The sequence below is a fragment of the Trichomonascus vanleenenianus genome (assembly GCF_965637985.1).
Source record: "Trichomonascus vanleenenianus strain CLIB 3782 genome assembly, contig: TRVA0_019S, whole genome shotgun sequence".
NCBI classification, from domain to species: Eukaryota; Fungi; Ascomycota; class Dipodascomycetes; order Dipodascales; family Trichomonascaceae; genus Blastobotrys; species Blastobotrys vanleenenianus.
The window spans coordinates 126,280-153,901 of record NW_027481868.1 but is presented as its reverse complement, the minus strand read 5'-3'; the positions used below and the strand labels follow the sequence as shown (position 1 = coordinate 153,901).

The 27,622-nt window shown below is 49.4% G+C and overlaps 12 protein-coding genes across 12 annotated transcripts; 9 read left to right on the top strand and 3 right to left on the bottom strand.

The window, feature by feature from the left end:
* Positions 1 to 610: 610 nt before the first annotated feature.
* KIP3 (tubulin-dependent ATPase KIP3) lies at positions 611 to 3,386 on the top strand (the record flags this gene model as incomplete). Its single annotated transcript, XM_076684875.1, has 2 exons — positions 611 to 650; positions 709 to 3,386. The coding sequence occupies 2 exons, from the start codon at positions 611 to 613 to the stop codon at positions 3,384 to 3,386; spliced, it is 2,718 nt and encodes a 905-aa protein (XP_076540916.1).
* Positions 3,387 to 3,593: 207 nt separating this feature from the next.
* Positions 3,594 to 4,880, top strand: TRVA0_019S01486 (2-aminoadipate transaminase; the record flags this gene model as incomplete). Its single annotated transcript, XM_076684874.1, has 1 exon — positions 3,594 to 4,880. One exon carries the CDS (start codon positions 3,594 to 3,596, stop codon positions 4,878 to 4,880), a length of 1,287 nt encoding a protein of 428 aa, XP_076540915.1.
* Positions 4,881 to 5,159: 279 nt separating this feature from the next.
* On the bottom strand, positions 5,160 to 6,608 carry TRVA0_019S01464 (uncharacterized protein; the record flags this gene model as incomplete). The annotated part of the gene is made up of 1 exon (XM_076684873.1): positions 5,160 to 6,608. The coding sequence occupies one exon, from the start codon at positions 6,606 to 6,608 to the stop codon at positions 5,160 to 5,162; it is 1,449 nt and encodes a 482-aa protein (XP_076540914.1).
* A 605-nt stretch (positions 6,609 to 7,213) lies between these two features.
* Positions 7,214 to 7,888, top strand: TRVA0_019S01442 (uncharacterized protein; the record flags this gene model as incomplete). The annotated part of the gene is made up of 1 exon (XM_076684872.1): positions 7,214 to 7,888. The coding sequence occupies one exon, from the start codon at positions 7,214 to 7,216 to the stop codon at positions 7,886 to 7,888; it is 675 nt and encodes a 224-aa protein (XP_076540913.1).
* Positions 7,889 to 8,088: 200 nt separating this feature from the next.
* TRVA0_019S01420 (uncharacterized protein) lies at positions 8,089 to 8,565 on the top strand (the record flags this gene model as incomplete). The annotated part of the gene is made up of 1 exon (XM_076684871.1): positions 8,089 to 8,565. One exon carries the CDS (start codon positions 8,089 to 8,091, stop codon positions 8,563 to 8,565), a length of 477 nt encoding a protein of 158 aa, XP_076540912.1.
* An 816-nt stretch (positions 8,566 to 9,381) lies between these two features.
* CLG1 (Clg1p) lies at positions 9,382 to 10,938 on the bottom strand (the record flags this gene model as incomplete). The annotated part of the gene is made up of 1 exon (XM_076684870.1): positions 9,382 to 10,938. One exon carries the CDS (start codon positions 10,936 to 10,938, stop codon positions 9,382 to 9,384), a length of 1,557 nt encoding a protein of 518 aa, XP_076540911.1.
* A 3,098-nt stretch (positions 10,939 to 14,036) lies between these two features.
* Positions 14,037 to 15,809, top strand: TRVA0_019S01376 (nucleobase:cation symporter-2 family protein; the record flags this gene model as incomplete). The annotated part of the gene is made up of 1 exon (XM_076684869.1): positions 14,037 to 15,809. One exon carries the CDS (start codon positions 14,037 to 14,039, stop codon positions 15,807 to 15,809), a length of 1,773 nt encoding a protein of 590 aa, XP_076540910.1.
* Positions 15,810 to 16,846: 1,037 nt separating this feature from the next.
* Positions 16,847 to 17,896, top strand: TRVA0_019S01354 (nitronate monooxygenase; the record flags this gene model as incomplete). Its single annotated transcript, XM_076684868.1, has 1 exon — positions 16,847 to 17,896. One exon carries the CDS (start codon positions 16,847 to 16,849, stop codon positions 17,894 to 17,896), a length of 1,050 nt encoding a protein of 349 aa, XP_076540909.1.
* Positions 17,897 to 19,247: 1,351 nt separating this feature from the next.
* On the top strand, positions 19,248 to 20,863 carry TRVA0_019S01332 (C2H2-type zinc finger protein; the record flags this gene model as incomplete). The annotated part of the gene is made up of 2 exons (XM_076684867.1): positions 19,248 to 19,321; positions 19,372 to 20,863. The coding sequence occupies 2 exons, from the start codon at positions 19,248 to 19,250 to the stop codon at positions 20,861 to 20,863; spliced, it is 1,566 nt and encodes a 521-aa protein (XP_076540908.1).
* A 1,653-nt stretch (positions 20,864 to 22,516) lies between these two features.
* Positions 22,517 to 23,473, top strand: TRVA0_019S01310 (uncharacterized protein; the record flags this gene model as incomplete). The annotated part of the gene is made up of 1 exon (XM_076684866.1): positions 22,517 to 23,473. The coding sequence occupies one exon, from the start codon at positions 22,517 to 22,519 to the stop codon at positions 23,471 to 23,473; it is 957 nt and encodes a 318-aa protein (XP_076540907.1).
* A 12-nt stretch (positions 23,474 to 23,485) lies between these two features.
* TRVA0_019S01288 (uncharacterized protein) lies at positions 23,486 to 24,076 on the bottom strand (the record flags this gene model as incomplete). Its single annotated transcript, XM_076684865.1, has 1 exon — positions 23,486 to 24,076. One exon carries the CDS (start codon positions 24,074 to 24,076, stop codon positions 23,486 to 23,488), a length of 591 nt encoding a protein of 196 aa, XP_076540906.1.
* Positions 24,077 to 25,997: 1,921 nt separating this feature from the next.
* On the top strand, positions 25,998 to 26,909 carry TRVA0_019S01266 (uncharacterized protein; the record flags this gene model as incomplete). Its single annotated transcript, XM_076684864.1, has 1 exon — positions 25,998 to 26,909. One exon carries the CDS (start codon positions 25,998 to 26,000, stop codon positions 26,907 to 26,909), a length of 912 nt encoding a protein of 303 aa, XP_076540905.1.
* Between the last annotated feature and the right edge of the window lie 713 nt (positions 26,910 to 27,622).

Sequence of the window (27,622 nt, the reverse complement as noted above, 5' to 3'; positions counted from 1 at the left end):
GGAATACCTCAGAACCTGAAATCTCGCAAGAAACCTTGCCATTTCTGTCACGCGCCAGGTGATAGTATTGATATAGACGTGATGATGATATGGAAAGTTCCTCGCAGTATATATCTCTTCTTTTGCGGTGGAATACAACTGATAGATTTATGTAGCATACTGGGATTTTGCCATTGTATTTTGGAAATTTGGAGCCATGAATTAAAGAGTAAGTCGATGTTCAATTTTTTATCACGCAAATATACGGTTAGCTTACACAATAACAGTTAAAGGACTTCTGGACTGAACTAATCCTAGCTAAGCTACGTGGGTATATGAAAGGACGGCGGCAAACCTATCTGCCAAAATATTACATATTCGAACGTATCATATCATAGGTAGACCAAGTTACCCACATTTATCCAACATTATCAACAGCATATAGGCAAGATTATCTATTTTGTACATATCTGGATAGTCAACCTGTCGCGTTGCAACGCGTGGGCAGCCAAAACACAAACAAAAAATGTTTCGGGTGCGTTTTGTCAACAAACAAAACCAACCATCATAACCCAACGCTCTCCATCAAAACGGTTCATAGCTAATAAATATAGTGAATGGGGAGAGTGTGATGACAGGGGTTGGAAAAGAGTCCTCTATTACTGTCACAGGTATGTCTATTATCGATTTAATCGTATACGCGGGGAGAACTAACAATCCGATGTATAGTGAGGGTTCGCCCGTTCACTGCAGCTGAGAGCGCTCAATTGCGACAGAACACCAATGAACCGGTGTTCTTGGGCGATGGAAGCTTTGCCGGAGGTAACAAAGAGATGCTGAGCCAGACACAGCAGTACGCCTCGTTCAAGGCCGGCAAGCGCATCCGCAAGATCATCAACGTAGTCGACGACAAGATGCTCATCTTCGACCCACCTGAGAGCAATCCACTGGCCTCAATGCAGCGCGCTGCATTTCCGAAGACTACTAATCGCATCCGCGAACACCGGTTCGTGTTCGACCAGCTATTTGACGAGAGCGCAACCCAGGAAGATGTGTACTGCCATACAACCAAGCCACTAATCGACAATGTTTTAGACGGATACAATGCGTCTGTATTCGCTTACGGAGCCACAGGATGCGGAAAGACTCACACGATTAGTGGGACCCCCGAGCAGCCAGGCATCATCTTCCTGACCATGAAAGAGCTGTTTGAGCGCATTGAAACGCTCCAGGATGAAAAGATCGTAGACATCTCGCTTTCCTTCTTGGAGATATACAACGAGACAATTCGAGATTTGCTCGATCCCGAGAACCAGAGACCCAAAGTGCTCCGAGAGGATGCCGAAAAGCGCATTTCTGTGTCGAATCTATCGACTCACCGCCCGGAAACCGTCGAAGACCTCATGGATATGATTCTCCAGGGAAACAGCAATCGTACCATATCCCCGACTGAGGCCAACGCGACGTCTTCGCGGTCTCATGCCGTGTTGCAGATTAATGTAACCCAGAAGAGCCGGACTGCTGAGCTCTCCGAGGCGCATACGTTTGCTACGCTCTCGATTATTGACTTGGCCGGTAGCGAGCGTGCGGCAGCCACAAAAAACCGCGGAGGACGCCTTATGGAGGGTGCTAACATCAACAAGTCGCTTCTGGCGCTCGGGAATTGCATCAATGCGCTATGTGACCCGCGACAGAGAGGACATGTGCCTTACCGAGACTCGAAGCTGACTCGGCTCCTCAAGTTCTCTCTGGGAGGCAACTGTAAAACGGTCATGATTGTGTGCGTCAGTCCCTCTAGTGTGCATTACGACGAAACGTTGAATACTCTCAAGTATGCTGACCGGGCGAAGAAGATCAAGACGAAGTGGACGCGAAATGAGCACAATCTCGATCGGCATGTTGGATCCTATCTCAAGATGATCACCGAGCAGCGGGCCGAGATAGAGCAACTGAGGGCCAGGGAGAAGACCGTAGTGGACGCAGCCCTGGCAAAACAGGAAAAGGTACGGCAGGGATGCTATGGTGCCCTTCAGGATGCGGTATACAGTCTCGAAACAACCATATCCAAGACTTCCCAGGCCCGCGAGCAGCGGGCTAAGTGTATTATGCGCATGCGGTCCATTGAGAACCAGCTAAACCAGCTCTCTATCTGGATAACCGCCATTGAGCAGCATTTGGGGGCTAGCAATGGAAGAAGCATGCTGGATAATGCCATCCAGGTTCAGAACAAGCTGCTAGCCGAGCGGGACTCGCTACAATTGTTCATGTCGACCGGCTTGCAAGACGAGGCTGCGGTACACTCGGCCATTTCCTTGCTGAGTAACCGACTCCGCGAGACTAGCGGGTGGACTGACGCTGACAGCGAGGCGTTCAACACCTATGCCGAAATGAAGAAAGGGCACACTCGCAATGCTGCTCTGGAGCAGGCCATTGGTGAGGTTCCAGCAGCCAGCTCATTGAAACCAATGGCTTCTCTCCTTTTCTCGACATTATCTCAGCTCCAAGGGGTTCTTTCTCAGACAGGGGAGGAGGAGCAAAATGGCGGATTCTATGAATCTCTGGCGGGCATTGTCGACCAAGCCATGGCTGAAGGGGCAGCCATCATGGAACCCCGGACTTTTAACGACAACTCCACCCTTATTTCTTCAACGCATACCAATACCAACTCTACCTTAACTTCTTCGACCCTTACCGGTGCCAGCGGTAATAATAATTATAATAATCTACAGAATAACGATATTAACGATACCCAACCGACGAAACCACAAGCACGCGCAGTCAATCGGTCGCCAGAACAGCCACTGATCCGGAAACCCTCGAAGCGAGTACGATGGGAAGACGAGCCTAGTAGCTCGCCTTTGGCTGGAGACGGCGATATTGATATGCATGACGCAATACCGTCGCCCAAGCCACTGAGCCTTGACGATTCCATTAACAGCTTTACGGTTAACAGTTCGTCCATCATCAACAGCTCTACGCTTAACAGTTCGTCCATCATTAACAATTCTACAAACAACGACGATAGCGACGACTCGACTGTCGGTAAAATGCTGTCGGCTGGAGCCAGCCGCACAAGCCGCATGAGCCTCACTAGCCGCGCACTCCCCAAGTCCTCACCTCGCGCCAAGCGGTTCGGCGTCAAGAGCGAGCTTCGGCGCAAGCCCGCCACTTCCAAAGCCCCCAATAGCGTGGGTGCTGCGCTCGGCGTCAATAGACGTAACGTAACCCGCGTGGAAAAAGAGAACCTCGAGCAGCTCCTGCCCAAGGGCTTCGAAGGAGGCTCGCCAGTGCGCCGCCTAGGGATGCCGCTGAGAGTTGCTGTTCCGACAGCCGCGTCCGCCATGAAGCAGGTCACCCCCCGGACTTCCGGCCCCGGCCCGACTCCGGACCCTACAGGCAAGAGCTAGCGATATGACGAGCTTCGGACCTTAATGGTCGACGACGAAACTAACGAGAAGAGAACGCGATCTGTAGGGCAATTGGTACATACCTGGCGGGTAATTATTTAAGAGTCTGTTACCCTCGATATCCAGGGGCTTGAAATTCGAAAAGCGGTACCCCTAGCCTTTTTTTTTTCTAGGCGTGGAAATAGCATATAGTACCAGATCAAAAGCATGCCGTATAACCTGTTTAAAGGGCACCCTACAGAGGACCTTCTAGCTCGAGAAGAGATCCTTGAAGGCGCCCAGGCCCTACTTAGCCCCGTAACGCGTCCCGGAGACGAGGATGATGAAGAAAGACACCCCCTGACCTACGGAAGCGACCCTGGAGCATTCTCAGTGCGAAGGGCCATCGCTGAGTGGGCCAATCGCTCCCATGGAGAGCACGCATACGGGGTGCCTGATCCTGATTGCATTAACCTGACAAATGGCGCCAGTTTTGGTGCGCAACATGCGCTCCAGCAGTGTACTCTGCCCCAGACTGGGTACACACGCCGGGCGTTCATCGTCTCACCGACATACTTCCTCATCAATAAGGTATTCGAAGACGCTGGGTTCAATGACAGGCTGACGGCTGTCCCCGAGGATTCCGAGGGAATCGACGTAGACTACCTCCAGCAGCAGCTGGAGTATTACGACGAACTAAGTAAAGGTGTAGACGACAGTGGGGACGTGGATCGAGTCCTGGGCAGGACTGAACCGCCCAGGAAGGTGTTCCGATACGCCATGTACTGTGTGCCTACGTTCTCGAACCCTCGGGGGTCGAGTATCCCGCTGGAGACGCGACGGAGGCTCGTAAACCTGGCGCGGAAGCACGATATGCTCATTATCTGCGACGATGTATACGATTTGCTTGATTATAGAGACGAGCGAGGCGAGGTGGTCGTCAAACTGCCCCGTTTGGCAACTGTCGATAGAGATACGCTCCGAGAGGGCGATTTGGGCAACGTGATCTCCAATTGCACCTTCTCCAAGCTGCTCGGACCAGGTCTTCGCGTAGGCTGGATCGAAACTGCTACCCCTTATCTGGCTCAGCAGATCTCTCAGGCTGGAAGCACAAAGTCCGGAGGCACTCCGGCCCACATGAACACGATGATTGTCGGCGAGTTGCTCAAGGCGGGGCTTGTGGACAAGGTCATCTCTAAGCTCAGGACTGAGTTCAGTAAGCGCAGCATCGCTATTGAAAAAGCATTGAAGAAGCATATGCCCCATGGCACTGAGGTCCAGGGCGGGTCTGGAGGATATTTCTTCTGGGTTACGCTGCCCGAGGGGTACAATTGCACGGCCATTGCGCTCAGGTGCAGAGAAAAGGGTGTGGTTCTGGCTCCAGAGGAGAGCTTCCAGGTCGCTGGGGACGAGCGGTCATCCAATCGATGCTTCAGAGTTTCTTTGAGTTACGAAACTGCAGAGAATGCTGCGGAGGCCATTAGAATCTGGGGCGACGTTTGCAGAAACGTATAGACACTTACCACTAATCCTACCATCATCTAACATTTTCATTCTACCAGCATTTCACTGTATCATTATGAATTCTACTGAACTTCTACTGAACTGTACCCACCATGAAGCTGCGTGATCAAAGAATGCCCGCGTTAATTTGGGGGACTATTCTCTTCCTTTAATATTGTTGCAGCTCAACTCTCACACTACCTGATTTTCTCCAGATTTGTAAATACTATCTAGAGCCTCGGTTCAAGTTAGATTGATTTCCCGTCCATGACTTAAAAAATACGTGTCGCTTCATTCTTGTTCTTCCAGGCATAGTGAAAGTTGATGTTGAATCTCATCAATATCAGCACGATCTATATAAAAAAGGTCGCATACCCGCACTTTATCATTGACTGGCGTCAGGAACGGGTATTGCTTTGTCAGAATCGCCATTCCGTCTGACTGAATTGAGTCTTGCCTGAAATACAGCACCTGTAGTTTTGGAAGTTTGGAAAAAATGTTTTTGACCATAAAAATCTTCAATTTCTCAGGTGGTAGCATGGGGAACTTTAAAACGACGGCATTCAAGTGTGAAATCGATTCTTGCATAGTATCCAGCCAGTCGACGTAATTATCGAGATAATCGAAGCCAAACTCAAATGGCTCGGAGCTCGACCCGTATATGTCCAGCACTTCGGTCGTTCTTTTAATTAGAGGCTTGAATCGTAGTATTTCAGCAAACTCCATAGTATCTAGCTCCATTGTACCCCATACGCACATTTGCGCAAACGTAGATAACTGCTCGTTAGTCACCTTGGTACAGGTTGTGAGCACGAGAGTTGCCAATGATGCAAACTTTAGCTGGACTGCACTGGGATACGTTGCACAGTCAATAGCAAAATGCTCAATACCGGGTATCATGATTGTCATTGCTGGCACGTTAGGTGAAGGAGTGAAGGTGAACCTTTTCACAGATTCAGGCACTGTCACGGTAGTACCTTCAGGCAAATCCGTGGTTCCCATCATATCCCCACCAATATTAACATGTAGAATTTCAAGGTTTGTGCAAAATTCCAGGTAGCTGATGAGACGAGCAACATTTTTCTCGTCAGTGATATCCAGCTTCAGCGACGTGATGACACCCCCGTAGCTCAAGATGAGAGAAAATGGTATGGAGGTAATTAGCATATTGCTGTTAACACTGATCTCTAAGCGGTCATTCTCATAGGGGCATAAGACGTCGATCATATTTACCACGCTTTCAGTAAGAGGCGGACGGAGCTCAATTGAGCAAAACGGAGGTGAAGAGGGATGGGGTGACACTACTTTTTCAAGTTGATCAATGGCATGACTATCCAATGCAGACAGGCGCAGATTCACTTTACCAACGTTTATTCCCTTTGAGAGTATTATAGAGAACAGCTTTGCCATTTCATCGATGTAGCTTGAAACAACCGACCGGACAATAACCGTCTTCAGCCTTGCCGCATTCCGGTCCAGGCACTCGAGAAGATTGGCAAAAATCTTTGACTTATACTGGAGTCGGACAATAGACACAGAATTTTGTACAATGAGTTTCTTATTAAGAGTAATGTCGAGCTTTTGCCAGGTGCGGTCATCAATGGCGCTGCAAAAGGTCCAATTGACCAGCCGCCAGCTCTTCATCTCTTTGACATCGACATGTTGTACTATTTCCCTCAGAATTTCCACGGGTAATTCGTTGAACTTATTAGAGATGATAGCATTTTTATCCTTCTTCATGTTGAATTATATTTCTGCTGCAAGGACGTTTTTAAAATGAAACGGACCCTGCGGATTGTTAAACATGGGCATGTGCGCGTGCATACGCTACGGTACACAAAACGACACAACGAAAATCGAATCTCCCATAGCAATATCCTAAGTTTCGTAAATCCTTCCCTTATAGTATCCAAGGCCTCCTATTGTGGGGGTGGCATTCTAACTTTTTCCTTGGCGTTGCGAGTGAGCCAAATAAAGCATTTCTGTTACTGGAGTTGCCGCAACGGGAGTTTGTTACGATTTTTGTTACGCCGTAACAAAAAGTTGTGACTTGTGGTTCGACGGAGTTTGTTACGGTATATTAGCCCTTCCTTCCTTTTTACGCTACTCAAAAGAAAACTTAACTATACTGTATTCCCTTCTAAATGTATACCATGAATCGGAACAAACAACTGCAACATGGATAATTGTTACCGGTAACAGCTATGTCAATGTAAAGGCTATCCATTCAGTTTTTAGTCTGTCCAATAAAGACTTAGTCCTGATCGATCGGTGAAGCGAGCCGTATGAAAACGTCACCCGATAGTACCGAGGTTCAGTAAACCGATCGTCGACTCTACGCCAGCATGCTCTCGGACCTTCCAGTAGAGATCTTAGAAAAGATAATCACATATACTGGGATAGATAGCTCCAGACTGCGCCAAACATGCCGCAATATAAACAGCGCTTCGTTACTTGTTACATGGCGTCAAGTTTCTATAGCGAGCTCCGGTAGATTCTGTAATGGGTTTTCTGGATGTTGGATGGACAGTCCAGGGCTAGTGGATATTATTAATCGATACAAGGACTATATACGAGTAGTTGAAGTCACGATGGTGGGATGCTATGAAGTGAAAATATTCGAAAAGGTGCCCGAGATACTAGACTTGATATGGAAAAAAGCGAGCGGAGTCCAGATGGTGGACATTCTGCTTGAAGAATCATTGCTGGACGTGCATCCACATCTACGCGACTGGCTTCGTATTGTTACCGGGCCATTTCAAGAATCTGAACCCGTAGTAGCTGTCGACTACTGCAGCAGCACATGGGGAGACTATGACTACCGGTATTACACTGACTTCTACAAAAATACGCGATCAACGGTGCTCATGATCGCGCGGATAAAAAATCTTGCAATTTTCGAATTCAAACTGAACCTTGATAAAATGAGGCTAGATTTGGATTTCTTCCGGGACGTGGGTAAGTATATTGAGCAGTTTGCCTTCTATGCCGATAACAATACCACTTCAATGATGCAATAAAGCATTGCACTAGCCTTCTATCGCTCAATGTACGTCTTAGTGTAAGAGGTGAAGTGCTCGGCAACCGCGAGTACAGGCTCCCTGACTCAGTGCAATCAGTGGTACTCGGTTCTAATGGTGAGTACACTCACACTATCAGCGGAGCCCACGTCAATAGACTTGACCTCGTGGGTTGCGAAAACATAAAAGTTCGTGGATCAATGCCGAATTTGAGTGTTATAGAGATTGATCGCATAGAGGGGGAGAATTCTGAAGGAGTCAGATTTTTCAAGTCGTTGGTTAAGGGGAGTAGACAGCTCAAAACGGTCAACATTGGCAAAGTGCAGGCACCTGCGATTACACAGATTGCCGAAATTTTGGATCCTCGAGTTCAGATTGCCGAAATAATGCTTGAGGATATATCTTTTGTTGAAACAATGGCTGATGTACCTGCAACGACGATGAAGGACAGGGGGAGGGTTCAAGCATATGTTAAGCTCGATATCGCGGAGAATACAGCACTCCTGTGGCATTATTTAGCGTTACTATTGAAAAAAGTGCCTGGGGTTACCCGCTATAGGCTTTATACCGAGTCCCGGTTTTCACCAATACCGGGATACACTAAAGAGTTAACACCAGGGTATTATGAGCTAAGCTTGGATCGGGTTAAGCAGCGTCTACTAGAGTCACCAGAATAGATCTTCATATCTTCTACCAGCTAGATTGTGTCATTTACCTCGCTAGTGGGAAATATCAACTCGTAAAGCATGGTTGGGCTTGCCTATTAGTCTTTGAATGGTCCAACAAACTCCATCCCCATTTGCATCGCTAGCTGAAAGATGATATTAAGGCTATTTGTCAACTAAGCGTGGAGCGATCGCTTGTACAGACGCAATTGCGTACCAACGAGACTGCAGCTATCTCTAACCAGGGACCGCCTTTCCAATTGATCTGTTCTATTTGGGCCCATTAGAGGGCCAACCCTCGAGCTCCCGCAGTAGCGGCTCTTCTATTATGGTGTATTAGCCCTTCCTGGGGTTCCGGAGATTCATTGCCAATTGACTGGGGGATCTTGTGTGAAGCGGAGCCAAGGGAGCTCGAGGGCTAGTCCTCGAATAGGTACTACAGTAGGAATAACCATGTCCCCCAACCCCCCCCCCCCCCCCCCCCCTCCTGGAACTCTGGTTGATATGTCAAATGATGGGGGTTTGGGGGCAGAGCCCCCAACTACGGGAGCTCGAGGGCTGGCCCTCGAATAATTAGAAGTGATACAACGCCGCATGCGGCGGGATGCAGCGCAGGCAGCCGCACGAGACTACTTCAACATGGGTAGACTACAGCATAGAAGAGGTTATGGGAGAAATTAAAACTTTTAACATATCTAAGATATTAAAAAACCGAATATAACGCAAATTTTTGAATCGAAACGAATTAAGACCTGGGGGGAAAACCATCACACACTTTTTTTGGTAGATTTTATCAGCGATTTTTTCCTTTTTTTGTCTTTTTTTGGATTAGCAAGCAGCGACTGAAGAGCCAAACCATCCCTGCGTCGCAAACGCGTGGTGGTGGTGATAGCCTGGAGCAACGACAGTCTTGACTGGCTCGAAAGCACACATGCTGCAATTGCATGTCATCATACTATTGTCAGCATTGACGTAGTACGAGTTCGTAGGGTAGTCCGACTGATGATGGTGGAGGTGTTTATCGCCCAGACGCGCCTGGGTGCCAGCAAACGACTGCTGGAAGAAAGACGAGAACTTCTCGCCCTGGCTCACCGGGGCTCGCTGAGCCACGTGCTGGTGTGCCGACTCGTACCACTTGGGGATGGTGTAAGTGGGCCGCCCGGGGCTCGTGGGCTTGTAGTAGTTGTAGTTGCTTGAGCTGTGGACGTCGTCGCAAGGCGGCGACGCACAAGGCGTCAGCGTCACAGTCGGAGGGGCCAGACTACTCGAGCCATGTCGCACCGGCGACTTGGTTACAGCCGCGCTGGCAGCCGCAGCCGCAGCAACGACAGCCGAATAGTCCTTGTGGCTGGAAGTGAAGAGCTTCCAGCAGTCGTTCCAGCGGTCCCAGCCCTTCATCTCGGACTCGTTGAGGTGGAGCGACCACTGGATATGCGCCAGCCAGCTCTTTTCGGTCGCAGTGAGCTCAGCGACAGCGATACCCGTTGCCTCGAACCACGACTTGTTGGTAAACGTATTGTCGTCGTGGAACTTGTTGGCGAGCAGTAGCGACACGACTAGCATGCGGTAAATGGCGTCGTTATCCGACTTGATGTCGGGAACAGCGCCCAGAGCCCATCGCTTCGAAAGGTACACGAGCGACAGAATAATCGTCTCTCGCGGCAATCGAGTCGCAGTCAGTACTTGGTTAACGAACTTGGTATAAGCAGCAAACGAGGCTGGAGCACGCTGCTTTTCGTAGATGGCGTTTGGTACCATAACACCGTACGCCATGGTCGCCAGGAACTTGGCCATTTCGTCAATCTCGTAGTCGAGCTTAGCCGAAACACCACCCGTCACCGCCGCAGCCTGTGGCTGTGCTTGTGGCTGGTGGCGGCGGGGTTGCTGTGGCGCGGCCACTGGGTTGTAGGCGGTGTACTGTGGCGGTGGCGGTGGCATCTGGTGGTACTGTGGCGGAGCCGCATAGTTCATGAGACTGTCATTTGTCGACAGCTGGTCAAGCGGAATAGTAGTCGGCACGTAGTACGAAGTCGTGTACGACGAGGCCGGCTGGTAGTCGAACAGCTGCGACCGCGACGCGTGGCGGCGGCTATACCCGTGAGCCGCGTGCGGCTGGTAAGCCGCACCAACTGCGGCGCTGCTGGCGGTGGTGGGAGGAGGAGCAGCGGAAGCCGGGCCGGGAGCGGCACGGTAATATCCGTACGCGTCCATCACTGGCTGGTACCGCTGATGGTACTGGGGGTACCCGGCGGCTGCGGCATACGAGGTCGATGAACTCGACGACGAGCTGGCGGAACCGGCGACGGGCATGGAGTAAGCCGGGACGGCCCCCATGTAGTCTGGGGGCGTCACAATCTGCCCGTTATAGTAGGGCAAAGCAGGCATATTAGCAAAAAGGGGGTATGTAATATAAAAGTATTAGATTTGTAACGATGACCTAGTTAAAGGCTCGCTATTTGGCTGTTTTCTGCGTAGACTCTTTTACCTAGCAACAAATAAACGACTTCCGGGCTATATGGAGAGTCGTTCTAACCAAGCTATGAGCAAACGTAAACAGCAGAGTGGTGGTCCTCGTCTATCCGTGCCTGTTGAGGGAGGAGGGGACAAGTAATGAAGTGGGTTCTTCAGTAACTAGACCAGTCAGAAACGCGTAGGGAACGATAACCGAATACCTCCCTAGTCAAAAAAAAGCTAAACGAGTAGCCTTTTTTCCTCTGGTTTTCTGGGCCTGGTGCTGGAACTAAAAGAACCAAAGTTTTTTCCACCTTTTTTTTTCTCTTTTTTCAAAGAAAAACTTCCTACCCCTTTGAAGATCAAAAGAGTACTGGTTCTCTAATAAAAAAGAAGAGATTTGATTAAAAAAAGGTAGGTGAAAAGAGTGTGACGGGGTGTGAAGAGAAAAAACAGCCCTGTCCTCCTCGCAAATATTTTTCTACGGTCCTCCCCTCCACCCGTTCATGTCCCCCGTCAGCCTTGCGCTTATGTCATTCTCCCAACAGAGAGTGTGCGTGGTGGCTCTGAGTGGTTGTGCAGCCGCCATTACCGGGACGGTACGTGGTGTACTGTGGGCTACCGAGGCGGTGCCGCAACCAGCGCGTAGTTCGTGGCACAGCGACAAGCAACCGCAGCGGGTGCCAGAGCCACGGTTAGTCAGAGTGACGTGTGCCATGACTTGTTCGATTGCGCCTTTTTATATTTTGCCTATCACTTTTGTTGCCGTATTGGTACACGTTCGTAAAACTCTGGTTTGGCTCTGTCCCGGTAGCGATATGTACTTTCGAGGGCCAGCCCTCGAGCTCCCGTAGCTCCGCTTCGCGGAGATCTTCGATTATAATACACACCCGCATAATTACTCATCGCACTGTAGAATACTTTCTAATAATTGATATAATCGAACTCGGTTATTACAATATTGCAGTATGAATAGTCACGAATTAAATAAGACTTTCGTAGCCCGTTTGCAAGGCCTTTTTCTACATTTGTAAGGAACCAGTGCGGCTGATCTATACGAGACTGCGGCGTCGCACACTGTACTATTGGTGAAGAAACGACCTGGCATTCTAGACACTATCCAGCAACTTACAGAGAAACTATCTAAGTACGTAAGATGTGATGAGACTGAGATTGGAACAAGGCACATTTGTGGAGAATGGTTTGGATGGCCTGTGGGGTAATGCAGGAAGCCTTTCATGTACGGGTATACCATAACACGTATCAACATATCAGCTATAATATAAATATTGGGCTAGTTCTAGAAGGTAAGTAATTCTCGCTATTGGAATTTATTATAACAGATGAAATTCCAAATTAGGGACTGATATTTGTGTAACGTGGTACCGGTATATGGTCCTTATTGCTCTAAGTACAGCGTATCATTGTTTGGAAGTGATACCCGAGAGGCTGGTTCGCTGCCTACTGTAAAACTAACTACAATTTCAGCTAATACCGCAGTATAATACATAGCAATTGGCCAATAATGCGTCTTTGGGTAGTTACAAAGCCAAGTTACAAAAATGGTTTAATCAATCTTTCCCTTAATTCATATTGCTACAGTAACCATGGTGCACTGTAGATTGCCCTAATTATTGTTAGTGCTATTGGTAGATAAAATCGATGACTTCAATCTTCAATCTCAGATGTCGGCACAATAGTGTACAATATGCTACACTACTGTGCACTAGAATTTTTACCGTTAGTTGCAGTATCGGCTATTTTACAGAGAGGGGTCATGCATTGGATCGGTACTTTTACAGCATTGAATCATGAGTCGCACCAACGTGCTCCGGTACTATCTAGCCATTCAGCTACAGTAGTACGTAACTCTTTTTCCTAGTATATAACCATCCAATCACCTTCTGCGAACTATAAATGCCATCATAAATGTCACCTACTAACATCAATATCGAGGTCACGCATAAAGTGCAGTAGTCAACGGTACAGCGTTTACGGGGCGGCTGAGCCCCTCTTGGAAAATGCCGCCTTTGCTGCACGAGGAGATAGATAGACGGAGAGAGAGAGAGTCACAAATGGCACTTCTCCACAAGTAGCAGACTGTTCTTGGCTGTAAAGGAGAGATTATCGTAAGACGGGACCTAGACTTTTCGTCCAATATGAGTACAGTACGGGCATCTCCTTTACTTTAGTAAAATAGTAAGCTACAGGTAATTCATTTTAAGGGGCCCAAAAAAAAAGTCAATCATCATCTCTCATATCAGTATCGGAATATTGCACTACATGTGCTGATAAGATAATGCAGAAATTCGCTGATATGTAGGGCCTGCTACGCGTACCTCGGCGGTTTTGAAGCTGGTTAGGTACATCGGAATAATCATAGTCCTGCGGGATAGGCGTCGGTTCCGTATAGGCGCATACGGCATCGACGGTGCTTCCAACGGTCCAAGCGATCTCTAATTCTTCCATCTGGCCCCTCATTGAAGATTGCCGTTTTGTGGGTCCCATTTGTGGAGATATACCCAAAGAAGGATTGCTTTGAATTGCTTTGAGGGGTATACGGTTTTCGTTTTGAACCTGCCCAGGCGGCAAGCTACCTACCCGGGGACCTTTACTGTAGTGTATGTAAAAGTTATTGCAACGAAATACATGTATAGCCGTAATTATTGGTTTCTTTTCATGCCCTGAGTTATCGTTATCTCCACCCGCTCATTGAAGTGAATCAGTTTACGCTATCATACATAGGGGCGTTTGGATCAGGGTTTATCGACATGCATGAAGAGGAGACATTGGCTGCTACGCATTCCAGAGTCCACATGAACGGTCCAATTACCCCAAACTTCAGCAGTCGAATCATATATATAAAGCAAGATTCACGGTGATGTCCGAACTTTCTATCAGATGAAAGCATTGAATGCATATCATGATAAACGATGGTGTACTGTTGCAATGCAGCTCGTCGCAGCTATTTAAACCCATCACGATACCTCTCAATACGCTCTAATATCATCCATTAACATTAACCATTCACAATGGAGGAAGATCTAAAGGTAGACGTAGGCAACCTGCCAGAGCCGTCGACCTCTTTCAAGACCGCTGTCACCGACAAGATCAAGCGAGGCGCGAGACGAACCATTAACAAGTTCACCACGCGAGATGGCCTCCTCGGTGACTACGACTACGCGTTTATCTTCACTCCTCAGTTACCCTTTATGAAGAAACCCACTCAACCTTCGCCGTACTTCGGCCTCAATTCCAACATGCCTGTGGCCCTCGGAGTCATCCTCGGACTCCAGCACTCCTTGGCCATGCTCGCCGGTGTCGTGGCCCCTCCAATTATCGTGGGCAATGTCGCGAACCTCGAGACGGCTGACATCCAATACCTCGTGTCGAACTCGCTCATTCTGTCGGGCTTGCTTTCGCTGATCCAGATCGTGCGGTTCCACATCTACAAAACCCCCTTCTACCTCGGCACGGGACTCATCTCTGTCGTGGGTACTTCATTCGCGACCATTAGCGTCGTCACTGGCGCGTTCCCACAGATGTATAAGAGCGGGTTCTGCCCCAGTGATGAGCATGGGAACCCATTGCCTTGCCCTGAAGGATACGGCGCGTTGGTGGGTACCTGCGCCCTAGGCGCCCTTCTTCAGATCGCATCGTCTTTCTGTCCGCCAAAGATCCTCCAGAAGATCTTCCCACCATTGGTCACTGGACCTGTAGTACTCCTTATTGGCCTGAGCCTCGCCCAGACCGGCATGCGGGACTGGGCTGGCGGAAGCGGCAATTGCTTCGGCCGACCAGATGGCTTCTACTCCATGTGTCCAGACATTGATGCGCCACATCCTCTACCCTGGGGCTCAGCCCAGTTCGTTGGCCTTGGGTTCCTTGTATTTGTAACGATCATCCTCTGCGAGAAGTGGGGTGCGCCTATCATGCGGTCCTGCTCGGTGATCATTGGTCTTCTCGTCGGGTGCATTGTTGCCGCTGGCTGTGGCTACTTTGATGGTTCGAGCATTGAGATCGCTCCAGTTGCCTCGTTCCTGTGGGTCCGCCGGTTCCCGCTCAAGATCTACGGCCCTATAGTCATGCCCATCCTCGCCGTCTATATAACCATTATTATGGAGACAATTGGCACGATCACTGCTACCTGCGACGTTTCTCGACAGGACGTCGAGGGCCCGGTCTACGAGTCGCGAATCCAGGGCGGCCTGCTGGCGGACGGAATCAATGGCGTCATCTCGGGTGTGGCATACAACACGCCATTCTCGACTTTTGCGCAGAACAACGGAGTCATTGCCATCACCAAGTGTGCCAACCGAACCGTCGGCTTTTGGTGCTGCTTATTCCTGCTCTTAGAAGGCGTTTTTGCCAAGTTCGGCGCGGCTCTGGTGGCTATTCCCAGTGCGGTGCTTGGCGGCATGACGACCTTCCTGTTCACCTCTGTGGCCGTGTCTGGTATCCGAATTATCTCGACCATTGAGTTCACCAACCGCAATCGGTTTATTCTCACTTGCTCCTGCATGTTCGGCTTTGCTACGACTTTGGTTCCAGACTGGTTCTCGTATGTTTTTACGTACAGCGGCCCCAACACTGCTCTGACCGGGTTCTACGATGCCATCCAGCTGGTCCTGGAGACTAGCTTTGCGATCGCTGGCTTCACCGGGGTCATCCTCAATCAATTGCTCAAGGAGGAGGCCAAGGGCAACGACGAGGTCGCTACTGCGGTGGTTGTTGAAGGCGAGGCGATGGATGGCAGCTCGATTACTCCTACTCGTTCTGAAGATATGCCACCTCCTAAGGCTTAACCACCACTCTATGACTCAATTTTCCACGTTGTTATTATTTATATTTGCATTGGTTGAGTAATGCTTCCGTTTATTGCACTATATATTCCGTATATAGTTACGCCGTTGTAGCGGTTTTCAACCGTCGCTGCACTATATATTTCCTATATAGTTACGAAGTTGTAATAAATGGTAATTTGTTGTTTATCTACTAGAATGTCAGCTTACAATAAAAGATGATTGTACTAGCCGGTCCGACTTGATTCTTCTCGGCAAGGGAAGATGTTGGTGACCACCGTTGCGTGTGCCAAACCGTTTAGTAACGCTGTAACTACAGTACAATAGGTTGTCACTACAGCATAATGCGGCTGTAACCGCGCTGTTGGGCGGGTTTGTAACCAAGGGACCATGCGGAATACTGTATTCAGTCCAATTGTTGTTTATAATATTGGACTTGGTATTGCCCACAATTACGCTATCTGTAGGCCTCAGGATTTGCAAATAAGTAAATGCTACTTATTTTGCTCTATGGTAGGACTTCATTGACTGACCGATCTATTCATCCACGGCATGCTAGAGCTCAATAGGAGTAAAGGTCCAGTTATAACCACAAAAATACATGATTCAGTAGTCTATATAGCAGCCATAAGCACTTCACTGCCTGAACAATTGGGGGGGACCAGTCCCCCCAAACCCCCCCCTGGGGCTCCGCTATGCGGAGAATCCTTGTGCAATTGAGTTCCTCCGCGAAGCGGAGCTACGGGGGTCTGGGGGCTGGCCCCCAGGTCAATTGAAGCATAAATTGCGGAAAATACTTCTATCGTTCAGGATTTTTCGGTATATGCATCATCCTCGCATGCCAACAGTTCACCGATATAATCGTTTGTAACATCGGCCGATTTCCCCCACAGTCCAACAAGGTCCGGTTCCGATGTCCGGTAAGGAATGAACTTCAACTGAATAGCGACTAAGCAATATTTAAAGCAGCTAATAACACTTCAATACAAAATTTCCAAAGGCCAATTCACTAGAACCGTACCAAGCAAGTGAATAATAAAATGTCCCGACTACTCAAACTAAACCAGGCGCTGTTGAAAGCATACCCCTGGATCACCACGCCTTTCATCGCCAATGCTCCGATGCGTCTGACCGCAGGCCCCTCTCTGGCAGTCGCAGTGTCTAGCACAGGCGGGCTGGGGTTCATCAACTCCGGAGCCAAGGCGACAGACATGCACCGCGATCTCGAAGAGGCGGCTAAGCTCGTCACCAGCACTCCATCTCTCAAGGAACAAAAGCTTCTCCCCGTAGGCGTGAGCTTCCTGTTGTGGAGCGACGACGTCGAAGACGCAGTCTCGGCAATTGCCAAGTTCCGGCCTTGTGCGGCGTGGCTCTATGCTCCGCCAAATGGACAGAAGGATCTGGACCAGTGGTCGAGTCGCATTCGCGACGCCTCGCCAGAGACCCAGATCTGGATTCAAATTGGCACCGTAGGTGAGGCTCGGGAACTCGTAAAAAGCGCCCAGCGCCCAGACGTAGTGGTGGTGCAAGGCATGGAAGCAGGGGGCCACGGTCGGGCCCGAGACGGCATGGGACTCATGGCTCTATTCCCCGAAGTCTCCGACGCAATGGCCGGCAGTGAGATCCCGCTACTCGCGGCCGGCGGTATTGCAGATGGCCGCGGAGTGGCCGCGGCACTATGCCTTGGTGCCTCGGGGGTCGTCATGGGTACGCGGTTCCTAGCGTCGACCCAGGCCCGAGTTGCCAAAGGGTACCAGGACGAGCTGGTTCGTGCTAGTGATGCTGCGCACTCGACTACGCGAACGCTGCTTTACAACCATCTCCGCGGCACCTTCGGGTGGCCTGAGGAGTACAGCCCGCGTACCATCATCAACCGGTCCTTCATTGAGCACGAGAGGGGCATTCCGTTTGAGCAATTGAAGAAGCTTCACGACGAGCTGCTGGCACACGCCGGAGACAAGGCTTGGGGGCCGGAGGGTCGCGTGGCGACCTACGCTGGGGCCTCAATTGGCATGATCCACGATATTAAGGACGCCCGTGACATTCTCAGAGACACCCAGGAGACAACTCTAAAGCTTATTCAGGGCTAGCCCCTTCCATTCCCAATAATAGTTTTCAAAACAATCCCATTCTTTTCTAACCTTTATGACCCCAAGCCCCCTGGAGGTTCCGCTTCGCGAAGACTTTGGACACTCAGTTATAGTCAATTGAACTATGAAGTAGGCCCCTAGTGTCAACTGTACTTGGGGGACCAATCCCCCAAACCCCCTGGGGCTCCGCTTCGCGGAGGTCTTGGTAGCTACGGGAATATATTAGGCCCTAGTATCAAGTATACTTGGGGGACCAGTCCCCCAAACCCCCTGGGGCTCCGCTTCGCGGAGATTCTGGACGCTCATTATAACGTTAAAAGGAGCTATTGGCTCAAAGTACTACAGTATAGTGTTTTGAAGGAGTTATTTCTCTAATAATTCCTTCAAGAACTCCAGGGCTTTAAAGGAGTTATTCTCTTTAAGTAACATAGTGTTTTAAAACAGTTGTTCCCGAAAGTACTGTACTACATAGCGTTTTAAAGGAATTATTCCTTCAATTACTCTAACGTTTTTAAAGGTGCCTCTAAGTATACTCGCCTTTTACTTAAAAGGAGTTGTTCTCCAAAGTACTACTACGTTATAAAGAGCGATTTCGAGCTTCAATTGCTATTAGCACCCAAAACCTCCGCGAAGCGGAGCCCCAGGGGGTTTGGGGGACTGGTCCCCCAAGTACAGTTGATATTTCGGGTCAGTTACATTGAGCCGCATAACGTGCGGCTGGTGAACCCTGCGTGAGAAATGTCTCAGCATGACATGACTCTCGACGGAGTTAGTAGGGTTACATACGGGTAAAAAAGAGCCAACAACCGGTCGGGAACGCCAAAATGTACGACTCAAGGCATATAGCCCATCGAATGTAGCGAAAGTGGACCCACAAGGTGAGTTCCGCCAACGTATCAGGAATACGGGGTTCTTCGTGCACATCCCCCCGCCCCCTCATTGTGCGTTGTCAAACAACGGGCCCCACCTGTCCGCTGGGAGGAAAGGGGGGGAAGAGGAGGGGGAGGATATACGACAACGCCAAGCGAAAGAACCACTACGGTATTTTAATATATGAGAGATACCTCGTAGATATATGTAGCATTATCTATAGGATATATATATTACAAATGGAGAGCAGAAGTTAGTACGTGGCGGAATAAAAAGCCGCACCTATCGGCTCCGTAGTGCGGAGATTATGGAGAAGAGGGTGGTGCGCGGGGGCGCGCGAAAACTCCCAACCGCAATTTTCCCCCATGTTTTTTCCCTCCTCACCGCCTCCTCTTCCCGACCGTCAAAAGAGGCGAAACGACTGCTCCAGAACTAACCCAGGGGAACCGAGAGCGAAAAAAAAACGACAGGAGAAGACAGGATGAGTTCGAAGACGGGCCAAGGAGTGCGGCCATATGAGTGTACGATTTGCGGGAAGGCGTTTTTCCGCTTGGAGTAAGTGATATAGTGGGGTTTTATGGGGTTGAGCTAACTTTGGAGGATAGACACCAAACGAGGCATTTGAGGACACACACGGGAGAAAAACCTTTTGAATGCCACTGTGGCAAGCGGTTCTCACGAAGCGATGAACTGACCAGACACTCGCGGATCCATACGAACCCTAATAGCCGGAGAAATAACCGAAAGACCGCTGAGGACAAGAAAACCAAGAAGACGACCAAAGAAACAGCGGCCGCCAGTAGTAGCAAGCCCCCAGTACAGCCTGGACAAGCCCCAGTGCAGCCAGGCCAGCCGACACAGCCACAGCAGGCGCTGTCGTCGATATCTTCGCTGTTGCAAGATCACGTGAAGAGCGAGTACTCCTCTGCGGCGTCTACGCCATACTCGTCCACTCCAAGCTCGCCGACTCTGACCCATGCTCAGACGGCTGCTTACCAGGCGGGGGCTTCTCATCCTCTGGCTTCAAGCCAGCACAACTCGAACTCGTCTCCGCAGTTGTACAATCACAGTAGCAGTTCGAGTTCGTTTGTCAGGGTTCCGCACTCTTCGTTCCAGCGACCGGCGTTTGATATGAACGCGCTTGCCACAGCTGCGTCGCAGGAGCTCGAACGCGAAAATAGTAGCCGAGGGGTAGGAGGAGGAGCCTATTCGGGCACTTCTACGCCTACCACGGGGTCCTCGCCCACTTACTCGTACCAGAAGCCGGCAGGACTCCAGTCTACGCTCTCCTCTCCGGCGCTCTCTACGTACTTTGGACAGGCTGCACCAGCGGGCTCTGGTAGCCTGTCGGGGACGTCTACGCCGCTTAGCGGGGGGTTCCAGCCGGGACAGCAGCCGCCGCACCAGTTCCACGCATCGAGTGCTGCGGCTCAAGCGGCTCAACATCACACCCCGCCGCACCACCCCCACCATGGGCATCACGGGCATCACCCCCATCACGGGCACCACTACGGACACCACATGCAGTACCCGTTTTCGGGGGTGCAGCGGATCACGCCGCTGACGAGTATTAGTAGTATGAAGGTCAAGCAGGAGGAGGAGAATGACGCGTACTTGCAGCACCGGTCGAAGCGGTCGCGACCCAACTCGCCAGTGTCGACAGCTCCGTCGTCGCCGACTTTTTCGCCGTCCACTTCGCCGACGCCGGACCACACGCCGCTGGTAACGCCGGCACACTCGCCACGGCTGCATCCAAGAGGAGGCGACGACTTTGGTAACGTGGCGCTGCCTTCGCTAAGGTCGCTGTCCCTCGGGCGCCACATTCCGCCGCCTCTCCAGCCAATGGAAGTTGGCTCGCCTTATCCACTGTACAATACTAACGGTCAGCAATCGCCGTCCACTAACCAGCCACAGTCATCTCAATCACCCCAATCACAGCCGGCCCAGACACAGCAAACACAGCAGCAACAACAGCCAGTGGCACCGCCGCAACAACAGACACAGCAGTTACAGCCTCCGGTGGTGAATGGAGAAAAGGAAGGAGAGAAAGAGAAGCGAGGTCGCCTAGCTGTGAGCGACCTCATTAACGCAGACTAGAGTTGTTTTTTTTATCTCTTTTGTTATGTTTTATATAGGACCCGTTCCTCTAATATATTTATTTAGAATCTCGTTCATTCAATCAATAGCTACCTGAGTTTTATGGGGGGCTAGCCCCCCAAACCCCCCGTAGCGACGCTTCGCGTCGGTATCTCGCCTGGGGCTATCTGTGCAGCAATTGCAAAAAAGTATGCAACCCTCGGGCCGAGTTGATCTTGTTTGAAAGACTTATCTAAATAATCATAAGTCAAATTCATTTGATAACTGTCATGAATACGCACAACTGATGCTCTGCAAGCGTTTTCATGTAACTACATTCAATTGGTCAAGATTGGCATCCTTCGTTGGATTTGAATACAGTGTGATTTTAATGGGGCTTAAAGATAACTGCCGGGTATTTGGAAACCATTGAGCAGGTAATCTGATTCTAGGCACTGGTGTACTATACATGTATGCGAAATTCACCAGATTATCCCTGTTAAATGTATGTACAACATGTTTGTCTTGCGGAATTCGATAATCAAATCGCCGCCTTATAATGTAGGTACAGGTACTGGTTCATTCGACATCAGTTCATCTCAGAGTATTATATGGGAAGTTGTAATGATAGTAACGTATTATTATGAGTAAGTTAATAGATTCTGATGGTATTATAAAAAAAGGTACACGTACGAGTAATTTATTCTATAACTTATTGGACGTGCCAGTAGTCTTCTACGAGGCACTCATGAGAATTTAAATGATAAATTCCAAGTACCGGTTAATACAGTCAGGTAATGGCGTACTATTGTGGAGATGGGGTGAAAGCTAAGTAATTTGGTACTGTAACATGGGAAAACATTCCTTGACTAGCAATTGCACTTTTCACCTTAGGTATGTTATACCCATGATCATTTACTATCATTAAAAAAAGCTTCCAATATTGGTACATACACCGCGACAATGTTCATATTGATTGAACTTTGGTTATTTTTTGTAGCATTGGGCTATGCTTTTTGCAATTATTTTTTGCTTGTACCGGTAGCAGAAACCAATTGGGCTCTCTATGACAATATAAATAGAAAGATTACCAATAATTAGTAACCAATTTGCCATTTCGTATAAGAAAGAAAATTACTAGGAAGCAGAGAAGGTTTGTAACAGGTAGAGTACGGTACTGCTACCATAGCGTAAAACGGTAGCGGTACCTCATTACCAGTACATGTACCCTCATTTCGAAAATTGATCTGACTAAAATATAAAGTATTGCTTCAGACAAATAATTCAGTCTTTATTTTAAAATTTTGATGTAATTGTTAGATACCAGGTGTATTATCCTTCATTCGATTCGCAGTTACTCGGTACCGGTACCGGTACCGGGACGGCTAGGTACAATACCATGTCACGGTGTGCCGGTAATTGATCACGTCAATGTACCAAATAATTCTAACGCCGATATCGACAAATCAAATATCTCTTCAGATCCACCAACTTTCCAATACCAATTATAATTGGCCGGCAAACGGTGATTCACATTTACGAGGTACTGATAATATGATGAGTCGCCCTTACATTGCGGCAGTTGAATTCGCGAAATGGTGATGTTAGGTCGCGCTCCCAAACACAACCAACTACCAGTAGTTAGTTACACACGTCTCGCTTATTAACAGTTCAATGTCGGTGACGGTCTCTACGCTCGACGATATCCTCAACCGATACGAAGCGCTGAGCGATCCCAGCATCGAGTTCCATACGGGGAGCAAAAAACTAGATAAAATATGTAAAATCTGTAGAGGCGGCGTCGTCGAAATAAGCGGCCCGCCCGGCACTGGCAAAACTACAATTGCCCTTAGTGCCAGCGTAGATGCGCTCAACAGGAGCCACAAAGTGTGCTGGCTCAGTATGAGCGGGCGCCAGGTGCCCATAACTCGTATGGCCAAAATCAGCGGGTTCCGCAGGACCAGGCTCAAGGCCTTTTCCCACGCCTTTTTAGACAGCTTTACTCAACTGTACAAACTGTTAACGACGCCCCAGAAAGTGATCCCTGGATCTGCAGGGCTTATCGTAGTGGACGGAGTGTGGACTACGCTCCAAGGGGACGGCGAGGCCCGCAGGGCAGCCCTAGTGGCTCTGACAGCCGCTATGAAGCAGTTTGCCCATGAAAATACCGTTGCAGTTCTATTGCTAAATACTATGAAGACGTACAGCATGGACAATGGCGCGAGCCTTGGGCTACTGCCGGCTCTCGAGTACGGGAGGCAATGGGAGAGCAATCTACACGCTCGGGTCGTCCTGTATCGCGACGCGGTCGACCTGAGCTCACAGGAATTATGGAGAGAAGAGGTGGTTGAGCGCGTATCTGAGGTGAGAGTACACGCCCGGGCTGTGGGCGGTACGGAACCGGTGATTCTCGAAATTGGGACGCAAGGGGTTGGCGATTATGCTGACCGAAAGCGACCCATTGAGGGAACTGCTGAACCAGCTCCGAACCAGGATGACCCTCCAAAAGAAGAGGAACCAGTCGCGGAAGAACTGGGCGAATCGTTCAAACGACCGAGACTCGAGGAGGTGAATTCCGAAATTCCAAACAGCCAAGCGTGGGAAACCCCCTTGGATAGTAGCAGCGAGTAGTAAGAGGGTCTATTAGGCGCGCCCAGCTGAGGAAAGAAGGCAGACAACGACATCATGGCGCTCCTCAATGGCGTAATCAATTGGACGGTGATTCATGGCGTCGACGGTATGGGTATCAGCCCCATGGGCCAGAAGATAGGTAACAATGTCGGAATGGCCAGCCACAGAGGCAAAAAAGAGCCCTGTCCACTTTTTGTCCGGGTCGACGGCGGTGTTGACGATTTCCGGGTCCTGCGAGAGCGCCAGAAACACTGTCTCCTGGTCCCCGACGAAGCACGCATCGAGGAAGTGCCGATGCAGTCTGAGCCGCGGGTTCTTAGTCTCCTCTTGCTCTTCGACGATTACGGGGAGGATATCGTAATCGCGATCGACGCCAATGTTGTCTGGTTCATCCTCATCGTAGCTAGCGAGTGTCACCAGCAATTGTCCGCTACCGTTGATCACAGCCTTGTCACAATGCGGGCACCTTGACGGCTCCTTGGAGTGGGCTATCACGCATTCCCAATGGAAATGGTCACCGCAGGGGAACTCAACATCCGTCAGAGCCTCGCCATCATTGGCAAACAGGTCAATTGGCTCTCCACACAATGCGCACTGGTTCATTATTACCTTTTTTTTAAATTTTGTTTCGACAAACTACGGGATTAATTGCGAAAGAGCACTGTCTTCTTGTGCAGTTGGGCCCCGAAAAAGTTTTTTCTTGTCTTACTGATGCACAAACCTGTCCAAAGTGAGAGAGATAGAGCCAAAGACACTTCAGACCCCGAGGTACCACGGAAAATCGCAGAAAATGACAATGGCGTCTTTCAAGTTTGGCTCTATTCGACCTTCGCAGTTGAGCAATAAAATGGCAGTAGTTTTTAGGAAATACGGGGCTTCTTTTTAGGACCCCCCTCTTGTTTGGGTCTCTCCCCACGAATCGGGTTCCGGAGACGATCTTTACTGTCGTATGGTGGTGACACACAAGGACGTTGGTTACATGGAGAGGCTACATAAGTGGATTCAAACACGCATGATTTTACCAGCCGGAAGGAATGGCGGTAACGGGCGTTAGATGACGACGCTATGTTCTGTATCTGTCCAAAGGACCTGGACCTTATTCGACCAGCCTAATGGTCAAAACGGCCTCTGCATACGTATAGCTTTCTCTCTCTCTCGCTCAATTGGAGAGATTGGCCATGGAACTGGAAAAATGCCACCAAGGGGTTATTTTTGGACCTGCCAAACCTAGACCGTTTGTTTTGATTGGCTGACTTAGTGGGGTGGGTTTGTTGAATGGCTTGTCTCTCCCTTGGCGGATTAGCTGACTCGCCCGCCGGTGTTCGTATACCGACGCTCTAAATTACCCATAGGCCGGGACAGAGGGCATACGGTTTAACGGTATAGGAAAGCAGGCTTTGTCTATCATCCTATAGGTCGTTCATCCCGCTCAAGCTATAGTAGCGGGCCCCCTAATGGTACGGGCAGTTGGTTTTTTTTCTCCGCCTTATTCACAGTAACCCCAACCGCCTTACTTTGAATGGAGAGAGAGAGGGGGAGGAAAACCTCTTGGCCCTATGTCTGATTGCTTTTTTGCCTATTGTAATGTATACGGATTGGCTCGTCGCCTACTTGCGTTTTCGCCGCTTCGGATCGGAATGGCGTCTGCCTAGAGTCCCGGTTCCATGCGATGCGGCCTTGAGGATGTACTCTTGGCCCCTGCCGCTCTATGCGATGCAGGCTGCTGAAGCCTGTGCGGCCAACGGCATGGAATTTTACTTTTTTGTTGTCCTCGAGGAACAGCCGCTTTACAATTGAACCCGAGGGTCTAAAAATTGCTTAACCCAATTCAGATACACGGCTTCTTGTCGTTGTTAATGTCTCTCGTTTTTTTTGTCTGTTCTCGGAGGGGGAGATGGGGGGGTTGAGAGGAGGGTTTCGTGAGGTGATAATAGCTAGGGACGTCTTGGATTCTGACGACATTTTTTCCCGTTACAGCGGGTCCTCACCGCTTAACAGTAGAACAAGGGAAAGACACACAGTTGACTGAACGGCCACGGCGAAAGTAAGGAGGGAAGATTGGCTCAATGGGTCTCGCTTCTTTGGCAGCCGATCTGTGCGTCGTCTCAAGGCCTGCGACACCCTGACACATACATCCGCCCGCTAAACTTAGTTACTGGTACTAAGTACACTGAGTATACCAGGCGCTACACCGCTTAAGGCCGCCACACCTGGTCAGTACCTTATGCTTAGGGTCTCGGACAAAACAGATGGCGACAAGAAGACGAATAACAAGAATAAGAAGAGCAATCGAACTGTTTCAATGAGCCGAAACAGAATCAATTGAACAGAGGAGCAAAGTATCAGGTGGAAAAAATATAAAAAGCCATCGAAGATGCGGTTCAAATGGTCTTTTTTTTTCTAACTCGATATAGTCACCAATCGTTTTTTATTCAATTCGCCTACGCAATCGCTTATAGGTGATCACCAGCCGTCCACTCGCTTTACTACTCGACTTTAATTACTTTAATTGGGTATATCCGAAATGAAATTCCTTACTGCGGCAATTGCCTCAGCCCTTGTTGGCTCTGCCTTTGCAGGGGGTGAATGGAATCACTACTCCAATGTTACCACCATTACGACGGAGGTCGAGGTCACTACCACCGAGGTGGTCACTGCCTACACTACCTACTGCCCAGGCCCTACCATCATCATTGAGAATGGCGTAACCATTTATGTGACTGAGGCTACCTTGTTGACCGTCACCAACTGCCCATGCACTCGAACCAAGACCTACTTCACCACCACCACTACTGTCTGCCCAATTACCACCCCGACCAAACCAGCTCCACCACCAACTCACACTGTGACCCCAACTCCACCACCACCACCACCAACTACTAAGCCAATTCCTCCTCCACCAACTACTAAGGTTCCACCACCAACCACGGTTGTCCCTCCACCAGAGACTACTACTAAGGTTCCACCACCAACCACGGTTGTTCCTCCACCAGAGACCACTACTAAGGCTCCACCACCAACCACGGTTGTTCCTCCACCAGAGACCACTGTCGTTCCTCCACCAGAGACTACGGTTGTTCCTCCACCAGAGACTACTGTTAAGCCACCACCAGAGACCACTGTTGTTCCTCCACCAGAGACCACTGTTGTTCCTCCACCAGAGACCACTGTTGTTCCTCCACCAGAGACCACTGTTGTTCCTCCACCAGAGACCACTGTTAAGCCACCACCAGAGACCACTGTTGTTCCTCCACCAGAGACTACTGTTGTTCCTCCACCAGAGACGACTGTGGCCCCAGAAACCACTACCCAGACCGAAACCACCAGGTCCATCGAGACCGAGACTCAGGCACCACCAATTGTGGGCGGTGCTGCCACTTTCCGTGCTTCTGGCGTTCTCGCTGGTGCTGTTGCCCTGGTTGCCTACCTCTTCTAAGCGAGCTCAAGAGCTTCCAAAGGATAATTGTATCACGGCAGTTGTATACAATCTTTTTCGCTTCTTCGGTACACTATATTTTTAATTTCTCTTTTTTTTTTAATTCTGTTCCAATAACTCTTTTTTTATTTTACTATTAGAGACTATAGTAGTAATTCGATTTGTATAATGGTTAATCGGTAATTGAACTTTGTCAATACTGCTTCGACACGCTTTCTCTGTTTTTCTAAGTACAATAATTCCTTACAGGCTAGAAGGTAGTACTGATACTAGTGGTATTTGTACTTCCGCAATATCATCTACAAATTCCGTGACATTCCCGAGCAGATGTTATCAACGTATCGATGTCAATGGCCCAGTTGACACGGGCGAGGGGGGGTACATATCTCAGGGTGCAACCATATGGATTGCCATGGCTACCGTGCGGCTGATAACGTACGATTATCTGCTACCCCTATATAGGTCCCTGTCAGAGTGTGTACTGGTAATACTACACGTAAACATAGCTCTGGTTTAGTACCACACATGTAATACAGATTATTGGTTCCTACAGCAGCAGAATTCCAATGGTATCATTAAAGGGGCAAAATAGTAATCGAAATGTAGTGTAGCGGCTGCTAACCTTAGAAGGGGGGCTATGGAATGGTAGCTGAATCGAAACCAAGGGCATCTCCTCACAGACGTTCTAAAGCGCACCATAATGCTTAATCCGG